Here is a 16772-nt window from a genome sequence, read left to right as displayed (position 1 = left end):
GTTTTATTTTACTTTATTATCTCTCCCTCAGGATTTTTCTCCATAAGCCGTCTCTATGATATCATCTATTCACAAACTACCACTTGGGACGGTGGAACCGCCCACTGAAAACATCACACTGGACTCCCCATTCCAAATACCCAGTGGACCCACTACTCTACAAATGCCATAATATTTTAATGATTTTGTATGCCCTACTTTTCCTTCCCTTTTCTCCCTCCCATCCCCCTCCCCTTTTTCCCTCCTTTCCTCCCCCTAACCTACCACTGTACCTCTATTTCGGAAACATTGACAATTGACATGTAAAAAAACTTTATTGTGAAGATACCACTCACTTATGTATTACTCCACTACATCTTGTTACAGTGTCTGACGAAGGTCAATATTTGACCGAAACGTTACACTCACCTGTGTGAAAAATAAATACTATTGATCTAAAGATAACCATCAGTGAGACTGTGTACATACATGACATTACTTATCCTGTACTGATCCTGAGTTACATCCTGTATTATACTCCAGAGCTGCACTCACTATTCTGCTGCTGGTGCAGTCACTGTGTACTTACATGACATTACTTATCCTGTACTGATCCTGAGTTACATCCTGTATTATACTCCAGAGCTGCACTCACTATTCTGCTGCTGGTGCAGTCACTGTGTACATACATGACATTACTTATCCTGTACTGATCCTGAGTTACATCCTGTATTATACCCCAGAGCTGCACTCACTATTCTGCTGCTGGTGCAGTCACTGTGCACATACATGACATTACTTATCCTGTACTGATCCTGAGTTACATCCTGTATTATACTCCAGAGCTGCACTCACTATTCTGCTGCTGGTGCAGTCACTGTGTACATACATGACATTACTTATCCTGTACTGATCCTGAGTTACATCCTGTATTATACTCCAGAGCTGCACTCACTATTCTGCTGCTGGTGCAGTCACTGTGTACATACATGACATTACTTATCCTGTACTGATCCTGAGTTACATCCTGTATTATACTCCAGAGCTGCACTCACTATTCTGCTGCTGGTGCAGTCACTGTGTACATACATGACATTACTTATCCTGTACTGATCCTGAGTTACATCCTGTATTATACCCCAGAGCTGCAGTCACTATTCTGCTGCTGGTGCAGTCACTGTGTACATACATGACATTACTTATCCTGTACTGATCCTGAGTAACATCCTGTATTATACCCCAGAGCTGCACTCACTATTCTGCTGCTGGTGCAGTCACTGTGTACATACATGACATTACTTATCCTGTACTGATCCTGAGTTACATCCTGTATTATACTCCAGAGCTGCACTCAGTATTCTGCCTTGTGGATGGAATTTCTAATACATTTAACCCCCTGCTGCCAATTCTTACTTTGATGTTGAGAAATGTCAGCATGTGTTGTGATTTTGTAAACATCTTTGGGACATCACCAGCCCCTGATGTTATTTTGGGGTGGAGGCTTCATTGCGGGGTGTGCTACATGCTGTTAGTGTGGTGTCGGCTTTTTATAGACAGAACATGTCAGGACAGATCCGGCTTTTATCTCCGTGTTGTTTGCACTGGAGGTCGGTGGCAGAGATGTGTAACTACACTGTGGGACTGATAACAGCCAAGGTCAGTTACTTACAGGGGGTTTCCAGATGATGACGTAGAATAGTTAATATCAGATTATTGGGGTTCCGTACCCCACAACATCCATTGTACGTCCACTGACTTTCCCCCGGCTTATATTCCCTAATGATTGTATAAGAGCAGAGAACATCTGGCACATTCCAGGCCATGAAACCCTAATTGTGCAGATCTGTTTTTGGAAGTCACGTGACCGCGGCCTTGGAAGGCGATGAGAGTAATTTTATCCCACATTTATTTCCAGAACAGAATAAATCAATTACTTTGTATTCTTTTTCATTTAAAGGAATGGACACGGCCTCTTAGAACTTGTACATGGGTGTAAAAGTTACATATTTAAGAGCAATTATGCAAAAAAGAGAATAAAAACTGAAAAATGTTTGATATATGAACCTCCCAATGTGTCATATCGCCACCTAGTGGTGCAGTGCAGAACGTTCACTCTCGGCTCAATCACTTTCTACTGAATAGTTTATTACATGGGAGGTAAGAAAATTGCGGTCACGCGGTGCGTTCTTGTTCCGTTCTTGGTCCGTTTTTGCGTGTATTGCTTTGTATCCGCAAAAAAAAAAAGATGACATCTCAGTTTTTTTCACTGATAAGCTGGAAAATCCAGATGTTATGTTTGCAAACTAATGTTAAGGCTGCAGTCACATGATCCGCTAGTATAGCGCTGCGCGTACAGGGGCGGGACTCAGACTGATCGCATGCGATCGGTAACTGCCATCTTGTGTCTTCTGTTGTATAAATGCAAGACCCCGGGTGCTGGTTACTGATCGCATGTGTTTCACTGTAAACGCACATACAATCAGACTCCCGCAAGCCCCGCCCCCCATGTGCCAGCTCGGCATTAGGAAACACAGCGCTAGCGGAACATGTGACTGCGGTCTAAGCCTTCATTTTTATTTTGCAGACACGGAGACAAAACGGATGCAGCGCGGAGACAAAATGCAACGGAAGCGCAATGGATGCGCTGCAAAAACGGGGCCTTTTTTAATGTTCGGATGCGTTTGAAACACGTAATGCAGGATGTGCTTTACCTGAAGACATCTGAGTCTCTTGAGATTTGTAAAAATGCAGAGATCTCGCTCTCCCTGCTGTTTATGCACGTCATCACATGACCACAAACGCAAGCATTTTGCGCATGCGCGTTTACACATTCCGTTCTTCAGAGCTGAAAGACATGGCTGCTTTCTTCCAAAAATAGCGCCACACCTGACCATGGGTAGTGTGTGGTATTGCAACTCAGCTCCATTCCTCTCTATACTGCTGAGCTGCAATACCTGCACCAGCCACGGTCAGGTGTGGCGCTGTTTTTGAAAGAAAGCAGCCATGATTTTCAACCTTGGGGGAATCCTTTAACGTTTGAATGCAGCCCCAGTGAGTGTGAGGCCAAACACATCAATTGTAATTTAGAGGGTGAGCCCCCCGTTCTGTCAGTCTTCTATCAGTTCGGTGCTGAGGGTATTAGTCCAGGCCACTAAATTTTCCACTTCTTCCTCTAGTGGGTCGCCATCCTGGTCAGATTTGTGGTGCGATGCCACCATATTGTCTGTATGATGCTTCCTTATAAAGTTACTCTCTGCATCCGATTCCACATCCGCGATGGATCCCAACATGTGACGCTCTAATGGGAAAGGAGGAGACGTAAGAGGCGCCACAGTATATGTCAGGGTGATAACATGTCATGTGACCAGTTACATTTGTATGCACTGTATTTTCTTTAAACCTTGTTGCATTTTTGTTGCAGACGGAACAAAAAAGTTTCTACTTTATTCAATAATTGTTAAAAAGTAACATAATAAAAAACATTCCACAGGTGGAAAGGAAATGCAATGCCCTCTAGTGGCCATAATGAAGTATTACAACTGCAGAATGTGTAAGGGGGGGGGGGGGGGTTTCTTTTCCCTGTGTCTGAATTACACAACCACCAGGGGGTCACTAAGGATCACAGCCCAATGTCCCCAAAAATGTCACATTCATATGGAGGAAGATTAACCTGATCTCACTGATACAACGTAACAAACCAGGGAAATAGATGCCACTCAGAAGACATAATGCTACAGGCACAGAGTATTATAGAAGATAGAGTATACAGCACCTGACGCCCTGCACAGCGCGCACCCCCCAGCACCATCACTGCCGCAACCGTCACTGACAAGTCCATGGAAGAGAAATCTGTAACTGCAGATATACAACATACAGACAATCACTACTGAATATCCAATAGAAAGCAACAACCCATATTTACAGCCGGTATAACCTGGGGATCTCCAGTATATAATGATATATGTACAGCTGGTATAACCTGGGGATCTCCTGTATATAATGATATATGTACAGCCGGTATAACCTGGGGATCCCCTGTATATAATGATATATGTACAGCTGGTATAACCTGGGGATCTCCTGTATATAATGATATATGTACAGCCGGTATAACCTGGGGATCTCCTGTATATAATGATATATGTACAGCCGGTATAACCTGGGGATCTCCAGTATATAATGATATATGTACAGCCGGTATAACCTGGGGATCTCCTGTATATAATGATATATGTACAGCCGGTATAACCTGGGGATCTCCTGTATATAATGATATATGTACAGCCGGTATAACCTGGGGATCTCCTGTATATAATGATATATGTACAGCCGGTATAACCTGGGGATCTCCTGTATATAATGATATATGTACAGCCGGTATAACCTGGGGATCTCCTGTATATAATGATATATGTACAGCCGCTATAACCTGGGGATCTCCTGTATATAATGATATATGTACAGCCGGTATAACCTGGGGATCTCCTGTATATAATGATATATGTACAGCTGGTGTAACCTGGGGATCTCCTGTATATAATGATATATGTACAGCCGGTATAACCTGGGGATCTCCTGTATATTATGATATATGTACAGCCGGTATAACCTGGGTATCCCCTGTATATAGTGATATATGTACAGCCAGTATAACCTGGGGATCTCCTGTATATAATGATATATGTACAGCTGGTATAACCTGGGGATCTCCTGTATATAATGATATATGTACAGCCGGTATAACCTGGGGATCTCCTGTATATAATGATATATGTACAGCTGGTATAACCTGGGGATCTCCTGTATATAATGATATATGTACAGCTGGTATAACCTGGGGATCTCCTGTATATAATGATATATGTACAGCCGGTATAACCTGGGGATCTCCTGTATATAATGATATATGTACAGCTGGTATAACCTGGGGATCTCCTGTATATAATGATATATGTACAGCTGGTATAACCTGGGGATCTCCTGTATATAATGATATATGTACAGCTGGTATAACCTGGGGATCTCCTGTATATAATGATATATGTACAGCCGGTATAACCTGGAGATCTCCTGTATATAATGATATATGTACAGCCGGTATAACCTGGGGATCTCCTGTATATAATGATATATGTACAGCTGGTATAACCTGGGGATCTCCTGTATATAATGATATATGTACAGCCGGTATAACCTGGGGATCTCCTGTATATAATGATATATGTACAGCCGGTATAACCTGGGGATCTCCTGTATATAATGATATATGTACAGCTGGTATAACCTGGGGATCTCCTGTATATAATGATATATGTACAGCCGGTATAACCTGGGGATCTCCTGTATATAATGATATATGTACATCTGGTATAACCTGGGGATCGCCTGTATATAATGATATATGTACATCCGGTATAACCTGCGGATCTCCTGTATATAATGATATATGTACAGCAGGTATAACCTGGGGATCTCCTGTATATAATGATATATGTACAGCCGGTATAACCTGGGGATCTCCTGTATATAATGATATATGTACAGCAGGTATAACCTGGGGATCTCCTGTATATAATGATATATGTACATCCGGTATAACCTGGGGATCTCCTGTATATAATGATATATGTACAGCCGGTATAACCTGGGGATCTCCTGTATATAATGATATATGTACAGCCGGTATAACCTGGGGATCTCCTGTATATAATGATATATGTACAGCTGGTATAATTTGGGTAGAAGTATAAAATTAAATAATTATATATGTTCTATTGCATCAAGTTACATCAGTTACAGTGTATCTATTTTATAATTATATCAACCACAGTCTCTGAAAGCTGCTGTGTACTACTTACACTCTTTTTCCATTTTGAAATGCATCCATTTCATTGAGCAATAATCTTGATTCTGTAGCTCTCCTTTCTGTTTAAGACATAAATATTTTGATTAATAGTTATATTCTTGTACAAAGGAGGCAGTATTATAGTAGTTATATCCCTGTACATAGGGGGCAGTATTATAGTAGTTATATCCCTGTACATAGGGGGCAGTATTATAGTAGTTATATTCTTGTACATAGGGGCAGTATTATAGTAGTTATATTCCTGTACATAGGGGGCAGTATTATAGTAGTTATATTCCTGTACATAGAGGACAGTATTATAGTAGTTATATTCTTGTACAAAGGAGGCAGTATTATAGTAGTTATATTCCTGTACATAGGGGCAGTATTATAGTAGTTATATTCTTGTACATAGGGGGCAGTATTATAGTAGTTATATTCCTGTACATAGGGGCAGTATTATAGTAGTTATATTCTTGTACATAGGGGGCAGTATTATAGTAGTTATATTCCTGTACATAGGGGGCAGTATTATAGTAGTTATATTCCTGTACATAGAGGACAGTATTATAGTAGTTATATTCTTGTACAAAGGAGGCAGTATTATAGTAGTTATATTCCTGTACATAGGGGCAGTATTATAGTAGTTATATTCTTGTACATAGGGGGCAGTATTATAGTAGTTATATTCTTGTACATAGGGGGCAGTATTATAGTAGTTATATCCCTGTACATAGGGGGCAGTATTATAGTAGTTATATTCTTGTACATAGGGGGCAGTATTATAGTAGTTATATTCTTGTACATAGGGGCAGTATTATAGTAGTTATATTCCTGTACATAGAGGACAGTATTATAGTAGTTATATTCTTGTACAAAGGAGGCAGTATTATAGTAGTTATATTCTTGTACATAGGGGGCAGTATTATAGTAGTTATATCCCTGTACATAGGGGGCAGTATTATAGTAGTTATATTCTTGTACATAGGGGGCAGTATTATAGTAGTTATATTCTTGTACATAGGGGCAGTATTATAGTAGTTATATTCTTGTACATAGGGGGCAGTATTATAGTAGTTATATTCTTGTACATAGGGGGCAGTATTATAGTAGTTATATTCCTGTACATAGGGGGCAGTATTATAGTAGTTATATTCTTGTACATAGGGGGCAGTAGTATAGTAGTTATATTCTTGTACATAGGGGGCTGTATTATAGTAGTTATATTCTTGTACATAGGGGGCAGTAGTATAGTAGTTATATTCTTGTACATAGGGGGCTGTATTATAGTAGTTATATTCTTGTACATAGGGGGCAGTATTATAGTAGTTATATTCTTGTACATAGGGGGCAGTATTATAGTAGTTATATTCTTGTACATAGGGGGCAGTAGTATAGTAGTTATATTCTTTTACATAGGGGGCTGTATTATAGTAGTTATATTCTTGTACATAGGGGGCAGTATTATAGTAGTTATATTCTTGTACATAGGGGGCAGTAGTATAGTAGTTATATTCTTGTACATAGGGGGTAGTATTATAGTAGTTATATTCTTGTACATAGGGGGCTGTATTATAGTAGTTATATTCCTGTACATAGGGGGCAGTATTATAGTGGTTATATTCTTATACATAGGGGGCAGTATTATAGTAGTTATTTTCCTGTACATAGGGGGCAGTATTATAGTAGTTATTTTCCTGTACATAGGGGGCAGTATTATAGTAGTTATTTTCCTGTACATAGGGGGCAGTATTATAGTAGTTATATTCCTGTACATAGGGGGCAGTATTATAGTAGTTATATTCTTGTACATAGGGGGCAGTATTATAGTAGTTATATTCTTGTACATAGGGGGCAGTATTATAGTAGTTATATTCCTGTACATAGGGGGCAGTATTATAGTAGTTATATTCTTGTACATAGGGGAAGTATTATAGTAGTTATATTCTTGTACATAGGGGACAGTATTATAGTAGTTATATTCCTGTACATAGGGGGCAGTATTATAGTAGTTATATTCTTGTACATAGGGGGCAGTAGTATAGTAGTTATATTCTTGTACATAGGGGGCTGTATTATAGTAGTTATATTCTTGTACATAGGGGGCTGTATTATAGTAGTTATATTCCTGTACATAGGGGGCAGTATTATAGTGGTTATATTCTTATACATAGGGGGCAGTATTATAGTAGTTATTTTCCTGTACATAGGGGGCAGTATTATAGTAGTTATTTTCCTGTACATAGGGGGCAGTATTATAGTAGTTATTTTCCTGTACATAGGGGGCAGTATTATAGTAGTTATATTCCTGTACATAGGGGGCAGTATTATAGTAGTTATATTCTTGTACATAGGGGGCAGTATTATAGTAGTTATATTCTTGTACATAGGGGGCAGTATTATAGTAGTTATATTCTTGTACATAGGGGGCAGTATTATAGTAGTTATATTCCTGTACATAGGGGGCAGTATTATAGTAGTTATATTCTTGTACATAGGGGGCAGTATTATAGTAGTTATATTCCTGTACATAGGGGGCAGTATTATAGTAGTTATATTCTTGTACATAGGGGGCAATTTTTATTAGTATAAAACAAACATAAATACATAAATACTTTTCCATCAAATAAATCAACATTAAAGGTCATAAGTATAAATCATACATGTTCATAAAAATAAAATTTAGATTAACTGTAACTTAAAAGTCCATTTTGGCTTAAAAAAAAAAATAAAGAAAGATATATATATATAACAGATACAATCACATATTACAATCAGTCTAGATGGATGTTCCTCCAGAGTCTTATATTCTCCCCCTTTTTCCTGACCTCTAATGACCGGATCCACCTGAGCTCGGACATGATGAGGCTTATGGCTTTATCATGATGGAATGGCTCGCTATGGACGGACACTCTGGTTCTCATGTGCCAGTGATAGTATTTAATGACTTGGATAACTATATACATGGTCTCCGGATTGATGTTACTTTCATTAGATCTTATACCATAAAGGATTTCTGGGTACTGAAGGGACTGCAGTGATGGGATTCTTATCTTGGTGGATATGTCACACCAGATGTTATGTCCACCCCAGCACTCTGATATAAAGTGGACCATAGTCTCCTCTGTCTGACACTAAGGAACTTTAGATTTCCCCTGACAAAGAGCTTTCCCTGTAATGAGAGCCAGGCGATGTCACAGAACTTGGGGGGCAGCCTCCGACCATTCAAAAACCTCAGACTGTCCTTTAAGGTGGTGGTTGGACAATCCGGAAGTGCCAGCTGTAAGCAATAGAAGGTCCTACAGACTCTGGAGTACAGATCTTTCCTGGTCTTACTCTCAATAAAACCTTTGTCTATACCCCATTTCTTCAGACACCTTATCCCATACTCCAGATACTGGGGGAGCAAGCCAGGAGTCCATCGGCCCCTCTTGAGACTGCCGCCTCGCATCCAAGATTCTGCAAAAGGCAATATCCAGTCCCTGACACTACTTACCCACAGGAGACCATTGTTTGAGTCCAAGTTACCAAAATTAGCTTTCAGAAACATGGAGTCAAAGAAAACCCTTGGATTTAACATATCCAGCCCACCCTCTCTCCTCTGCAGGTAGGTGATTCCTCTTTTTATTGGGTTCATCCTGTTCCCCCATAAAAGCTGGAAGAACAGGCTAAAGAGCCTAGCGGAGAAAGATTCTGGCAAAGGAAAGACGACAGAGACGTAGAGGAAGACAGGGACCAGGTAAGTCTTCATCAGAGTAACCCTTTCTCTATAGGTCAGCCTCCAGTTCTTCCATCGCTGAACCTTTACATTTCCGGTATCCAACTTCTCTTCCCAATTTAACTTGGAATTATCTTCCCTCCCGAATTTAACCCCAAGGATTTTAATATGGGTGGAGGCCTTTGCTAACTGTGGCAGATCAAAGCCAGGAGCAGCATCCAATGTCCAGAAAGCTTGACTCTTCTCAAGGTTAACCAGAGACCCGGAGGCCTCTGAGTAACTTCTGATGGCTGCAGACAACATCTCCACCTCACGAGGTTCAGATATCACCACAGTCACATCATCCGCGTAGGCAACAACTTCCAGGGGCAAGCACTGGGGGACCGGCACCCACTGAAAATCACACCACTGCAGTGATCGCAGAAACAAGTCTATGGCAAACACATACAGCAGTGGACTCAAAGGGCAGCCCTGTCGCACCCCTGCCTCTACCCTGAAAGTGTCCCCCTGCCAACCATTGATCAGAGGAAAGCTCTCAGCCTCTCTATACAAAGTCCTGAGCCAATCTATAAATTGTCCCGGAATACCGTACTTTGATAAAGTGGCCCATAGATAATCATGGTCAACCCTGTCAAAGGCTTTAGCCTGGTCCAGACCTACAACATATCTCCCACACCTCAGAGCTTTACATCTCTCAAACATCTCCCTTATCGAGATGACGGCTCCAGAGATGTTCCGCCCTCTTACTGTGCCGTACTGAGAGCCTGCCAACAGTGCCGGGGACAAACAGACTAATCTACAGAATAGAATTTTTGCCAAAATTTTTCTGTCAACATTCAAGAGGGCGATCGGCCTCCAGTTCTTGATGTCACTCGGCTCCTTACCTTTGGACAGCAGAATTAGCGATGAGACCCTCATGGATGGAGGCATCAGGTGATTTTCTAGACAATTTCTGTAAACATCCACGAGGATTGGAGCCAAGAGGTCTCTGAACTTCTTATAAAATTCTGCTGTAATACCATCAGGACCTGGTGCCTTCTTCAGATTTAACTTATCAATGGCCTCTTTTATCTCCTCCACCGTTATTTCTGCTGTTAAAGGAGAAAAGTCCAATTCTCTAGTGTCAGGGCCTGGAGTTGCCTCCAAGAATTGGGTCACTTTTTCCTTATCCAAAGCCTTCTTCTGAAACAAGTCAGTATAGTACGATCTCACCACTCCCAGGATTCCCTCCCGAGACTCTTGTAAAACACCCTGGGAGTCAGTGAGACCTGCGATCAGTTTTTTCTCCACACGCTCCCGGCAATTCTCAAATGGATCTGGTGCCCCTCGGGTGCCATAGTCACGTTCGACTACCAGGGAGGTGTACCTACTGTACTGATACTGCCTTATCTCAGATTTCAGCCGGTCAATCCTTTGTTGGTCATCCCCACCCGCCGAATAGAGCGACTCCAATTCTTTCCGCAGTCTCAGATACTGGCTGTACTTACTTCTCCCTTTCTTAATTGACAGTCTCTGCAAGAGGGATCGGATCTCCTCCTTGACGTCCTCCCACCAGTCGGCCATGTTGTCATAAAAATCCACTCTGTCAAGTTGGTTCTGGAAAAAATAGTGCAAGTATTCCTCGACAGAATTGACATCTAATAGACTAGAATTTAGTCTCCATAGCCCTCTACCAGCCTCAGGATACTTAGAGGCACCCAAACAAAAATATAAGGCCAAATGATCGGAGTATGGGACCATTCTTTCCCTTCTTTCCCTTATGGCTTCAGTAGGACTCACCAGAGCGAGATCTATCCTACTGCAGCGTCCTGCACAGGTGTAGGTGAACTTAGGACTCCTACCACCCTGTACAAAACCATCGGACAGGCCAGCCTGCTGAATTATGCTATTAAGGACCTTACAGTCCCTGGTAAGGGGCCTACTGTTCCTGTCCCTGGTGGTAGTGGTGGCATTAAAGTCCCCAGCCATGATGACCAGAATAGACGTGAATAGATATGGCTTCACATCATTAAAAAGCTGAGTCCTTTCGGTCACTGTCTGTGGGCCATAGATGTTAAGGAGCCGGAGTCGTCTGCCTCTGATGGTGATCTCTAGCAGCAGGCACCGTCCCATCGATACCTCGGTGAGTCTGTGGACGGTGACATCATGGGTGTTAAACAAGATGGAGACTCCGGCATAAGGCTCCACAGCCAGCGACCAAAAGGAAGGACCAGACTGCCAATCTCTCTCCGCCTCTCGCATGAGACCCAAGGTGTTTAAACGGGTCTCCTGTAAGAAATAAACATCAGCATTGAGATATCTTAGATGTTCATATACAGCATGTCTGGTCCTTCTAGCCCTAATACTGTTCACATTACTGGTGATCACAGTAAGATGGAAGCCTGCCATCATGAGAAGAAAAAGAAAGATCATCCCCATCATCATAAGTCAGACTCAGAGTTGTCTTCCTGACTACCGGCTTCCATATCCCAAACTGACTGAGACTCGGCATTAAGCGGTTTCCTTTTTGTGGGAGGATCTCCCCCTGGATCATCGTCGTATTCCTCCATCATGCGTTTCAGTTCTCTCTCTATTTCCTCCTCCCCATCTGACTCTGACAGTACACTGTACCTATTAGTGGTCACAGTAACGTCCGCCTGACTCTGTACTTTCATTTTTGAGGGTTTTTGGACAGTGGTCCATGCAGTCTCAGGTTTTCTGGTGATTCTGTCCTTTTTCCTCTTTTTAACAGCACTATTATTATCCCCAGTGGTAGGTGCTGGTGCTGGGTCAGGAGAAGGGACAGGCACTGGCTGCTCTACTACCTCCATGTCCCCCTCAATGTTAGCTATCTCTGGGTGGTCCGGGGCACTACCACCAATGTCAGGGGTCTCTGGTACCGTTTGAACTGACCCTGACAATAGGGCCTCCTCCTCCTGCTCCTCCTCTGGTACATCTGCCCCTTCCATCAGGTCTTCATCGGGGAGGTCCCTACAGATGTTGTGCCAGGCATCAGGACAGTCCCTATGGGGGTGACCGATCTGACCACAAAGGTTGCATCTGATGGTCTTGCAGTCGGCGCTCACATGGCCGAGGTCCCCGCACAGGGTGCACTTCATTGTGGTGCAGTTACTCGCCACATGACCGGATCTTCCACACTTAAAACATAACCTGGGCTGACCAAAATAAAAGCACACACCCTTCTCTCTACCAATAAAGAAGGAGTTGGGGAGGTGATGGGTGATGTTCTGGTTCTGATGTAATTTAACCAGGACCCTCCACCCCCCGGTCCAGATTCCATCCTCATCCCTGGTCTTGGTCATGTCTGACATGAGGGTGCAATGTCTCTTGAGCCATATGATGATATCCTGAGGGGGGACAGACTCGTTCCAGAACATTATGGTGACAACGGCTGTATCTGGCTTGGATATGGGAATGAAACTAAACTTGTTCCACCCCTCAGTATCTCTATAACGGGGTTGTTGAGCCCAGAACCGGTCCAGATTAGACATCAGCTTAAAGCTAATGTCATACCCCTGTCTGTCAGGCAGATTTATCACTGCCAGGATGTCGGCTGGCTGGAAACCCATCTGGGTGCACAACATGTCCCTGACCACATGCCTCCTGTCAGGTAGATCTTCCTTAGCCCCCTTATGCCTAAACCTGACAATGTTCCTCCTCTTGAAGGCCTGGCCAGTATAACTGGTATTAGAGGAGAAGAATGGGGAACCCCGACTCCAAGCATTCCCAGATGACTGACCCCTGTCCTGCTGTGGGGGATGTGTGGGCCGGGGACCATCAGTAGTAGGCGGCTGCTGACCACCCGGACCATGGGGCTCTGCTGTCTGTGGTATAACTAAGGGGGGGAACTCCTCAGCCATAGATTGACCCGCTCCCTCCACAACAACATCAGGGCCCTCTGTGTCTCCAGTTTCCATAGACTGCACCTGAGATGCCTGCTCAGCTAGGACATTATCCACAGAGACATCAGCAATTTCAGACACTTCAGTAACAGAAATATCAGCAATTTCAGACATATCAGCAACACTATTAAGAGCATTAAGCTCCTGCAGATCACAGTCCTGAATGTCCTGCTCACATACAGCCCTCGCCACACAGTTCTGTGTAGATACACCCTGAGGTGCTACAGAGTTACCTTCTGGCGGGAGTCCAGAGTCCTCCTGAAGTGCACTGCCACCTGGGACTTGTGGTGTCTCCTCCACTTCACTGCTGTTATCAGGTAATAGTCCACGGACAGCTGGAACTTGCAGTGCCTCACCAGCGGTTGCTGGGATGTGTGGTGCCTCTCCAGAGGTTGTTGGGACTTGTGGTGCATCACCAGCGGTTGCTGGGACGTGTGGTGCCTCTCCAGAGGTTGCTGGGACGTGTGGTGCATCACCCGCGGTTATTGGGACTTGTGGTGCATCACCAGCGGTTGCTGGGACGTGTGGTGCCTCTCCAGCGGTTGCTGGGACGTGTGGTGCCTCTCCAGCGGTTGCTGGGACGTGTGGTGCATCACCAGCGGTTGCTGGGACGTGTGGTGCATCACCAGCAGTTGCTGGGACGTGTGGTGCATCACCAGCGGTTGCTGGGACGTGTGGTGCATCACTGGGAGCTGCTGCAGGGCTAGGCTGTAGCTGTCTTTTCTTATACACGACTCCCTCCTCAAAAGGCAGAGTTGCTGGTTGCAGTATGGGTCTCACATGGGGCTGTGGGGTCTCACACCTGGATGATGAGGCCTGGTCTCTCTCAAACCTTTGTTGGTTCCTGTATGTCTCTCCCACTGGTCCCATCTGCTCAATAGTGGCCTCCATCTCCTGCACAATGTCAGCCAGTTGTTTGGCCATGGAGTCCAGCTTCTTGTCTAGCAGGACCTGCTTCCCTGGGTTTGCTGCCCTCAGTTTGTAAGTGCAGTCTATCTGTTTCTGCAGGTGAAGTTTCTGGATTTTGAGTGTCTCCATTTTCCTCACCAGTGCTGGGATCTGAGCGGCCAGCTGGAGCTCAGGTGATGGGGGCTGGAGCTCAGGTGATGGGGGCTGGAGCTCCGGTGATGGGGGCTGGAGCTCCGGTGATGGGGGCTGGAGCTCAGGTGATGGGGGCTGGAGCTCCGGTGATGGGGGCTGGAGCTCCGGTGATGGGGGCTGCAGTTTGCTGCTGAGATGTTTGCTTGCAGGCCTGGATCCTGTAGCCACACTACCACCGCTCTTTCCTGGCCCCTGAGATTTTGGCACAGAGTCCTGGGACTTCTGGTGTTTTGCGGTCGCTGTAACTGCACTGGGGTCACAAACTGCTGATGGGCGATTGAGTCCCGGATGTTTTGCAGACACAACATTGGTGGTACCTCTAGATGTTCCTTCCTGGCCGCCTTTGGTCTCCTTTCCAGCTTGCAGGCCCCCAGACCTTGTGCGCTCCGCTGGTAACATAACTCGCTGCTGCAGGTTCTCCTGGATGGTCTGCCTCTCCAGTGATGTCCTCCTCTGCCTGCCCGGGGTGGAGGTGGATGGTCCCCCTGAGGCCTGGGATGGAGGCTGCTGCACACTCTGCATGTTTCTTACTCTTGGACTTTCCAACAGCTTACTTTTACTTTCAGTCATACTGACAGGTTGCTTTACCAGGTTCTTACATGTTCTTACATCCACACCGACTGTCCTTCCATTACTGGAACTTGCACTGCTGCTTCCTTCCATAAAGACTTTTGGATTTACATCCCTTTCTTGAGCTGGCTGGTTGCTGTTTGCCAGATTAGGCCTTGGAGCCTGGGCCTTGCTTGGGGAGCTTCCCCGCCCAGGGTGGCCCCGCCCTGGACTATCTCCAGACATGCAGAGGTCTCAGGAGCTCAAACCACGCACAACCTCACCTCTAGGAGGCAGGATTATAGTAGTTATATTCCTGTACATAGGGGGCAGTATTATAGTAGTTATATTCCTGTACATAGGGGGCAGTATTATAGTAGTTATATTCCTGTACATAGGGGGCAGTATTATAGTAGTTATATTCCTGTACATAGGGGGCAGTATTACAGTAGTTATATTCTTGTACATAGGGGACAGTATTATAGTAATTATATTCCTGTACATAGGGGGCAGTATAATAGTAGTTATATTCTTGTACATAGGGGGCAGTATTATAGTAGTTATATTCCTGTACATAGGGGGCAGTATTATAGTAGTTATATTCTTGTACATAGGAGGCAGTATTATAGTAGTTATATTCCTGTACATAGGGGTCAGTATTATAGTAGTTATATTCTTGTACATAGGGGACAGTATTATAGTAATTATATTCCTGTACATAGGGGGCAGTATTATAGTAGTTATATTCCTGTACATAGGGGGCAGTATTATAGTAGTTATATTCCTGTACATAGGGGGCGGTAGTATAGTAGTTATATTCCTGTACATAGGGGGCGGTATTATAGTAGTTATATTCCTGTACATAGGGGGCAGTATTATAGTAGTTATATTCCTGTACATAGGGGGCAGTATTATAGTAGTTATATTCCTGTACATAGGGGGCAGTATTATAGTAGTTATATTCCTGTACATAGGGGGCAGTATTATAGTAGTTATATTCCTGTACATAGGGGGCAGTATTATAGTAGTTATATTCTTGTACATAGAGGGCAGTATTATAGTAGTTATATTCTTGTACATAGGAGGCAGTATTATAGTAGTTGTATTCTTGTACATAGGGGGCAGTATTATAGTAGTTATATTCTTGTACATAGGGAGCAGTATTATAGTAGTTATATTCTTGTACATAGGAGGCAGTATTATAGTAGTTATAGTCTTGTACATAGGGGCAGTATTATAGTAGTTATATTCCTGTACATAGGGGGCAGTATTATAGTAGTTATATTCTTGTACATAGGGGGCAGTATTATAGTAGTTATATTCCTGTACATAGGGGGCAGTATTATAGGAGTTATATTCCTGTACATAGGAGGCAGTATTATAGTAGTTATATTCTTGTACATAGGGGGCAGTATTATAGTAGTTATATTCCTGTACATAGGGGGCAGTATTATAGTAGTTATATTCCTGTACATAGGGGCAGTATTATAGTAGTTATATTCTTGTACATAGGGGGCAGTATTATAGTAGTTATATTCTTGTACATAGGGGGCAGTATTATAGTAGTTATATTCCTGTACATAGGGGCAGTATTATAGTAGTTATATTCTTGTACATAGGGGGCAGTATTATAGTAGTTATATTCTTGTACATAGGGGGCAGTATTATAGTAGTTATA

At 43.4% G+C, this 16772-nt stretch overlaps 1 protein-coding gene across 2 annotated transcripts in view; it reads right to left on the bottom strand.

Moving 5' to 3' along the window:
- Positions 1-1675: 1675 nt before the first annotated feature.
- UBE2U (ubiquitin conjugating enzyme E2 U) overlaps positions 1676-16772 on the bottom strand; it is a 48849-nt gene continuing 33752 nt past the window's right edge. The window contains exons 9-11 of one of the 2 annotated variants that reach the window (XM_072127876.1): positions 5838-5904; positions 3752-3834; positions 1676-3277 (exon numbers count right to left, since the gene is read on the bottom strand). In XM_072127876.1, the coding sequence (XP_071983977.1) occupies positions 3087-3277; positions 3752-3834; positions 5838-5904 (341 nt within the window). In that variant the 3' untranslated portion in view covers positions 1676-3086. The remainder of the gene's footprint in view (positions 3278-3751; positions 3835-5837; positions 5905-16772) is intronic. The other variant, XM_072127877.1, reaches the window with a different exon arrangement.

This window comes from Engystomops pustulosus, chromosome 10 (assembly GCF_040894005.1).
Source record: "Engystomops pustulosus chromosome 10, aEngPut4.maternal, whole genome shotgun sequence".
Lineage (NCBI taxonomy): Eukaryota > Metazoa > Chordata > Amphibia > Anura > Leptodactylidae > Engystomops > Engystomops pustulosus.
The sequence above is the reverse complement of the archived record's forward strand: the minus strand, read 5'-3'. Positions and strand labels throughout refer to the sequence as shown.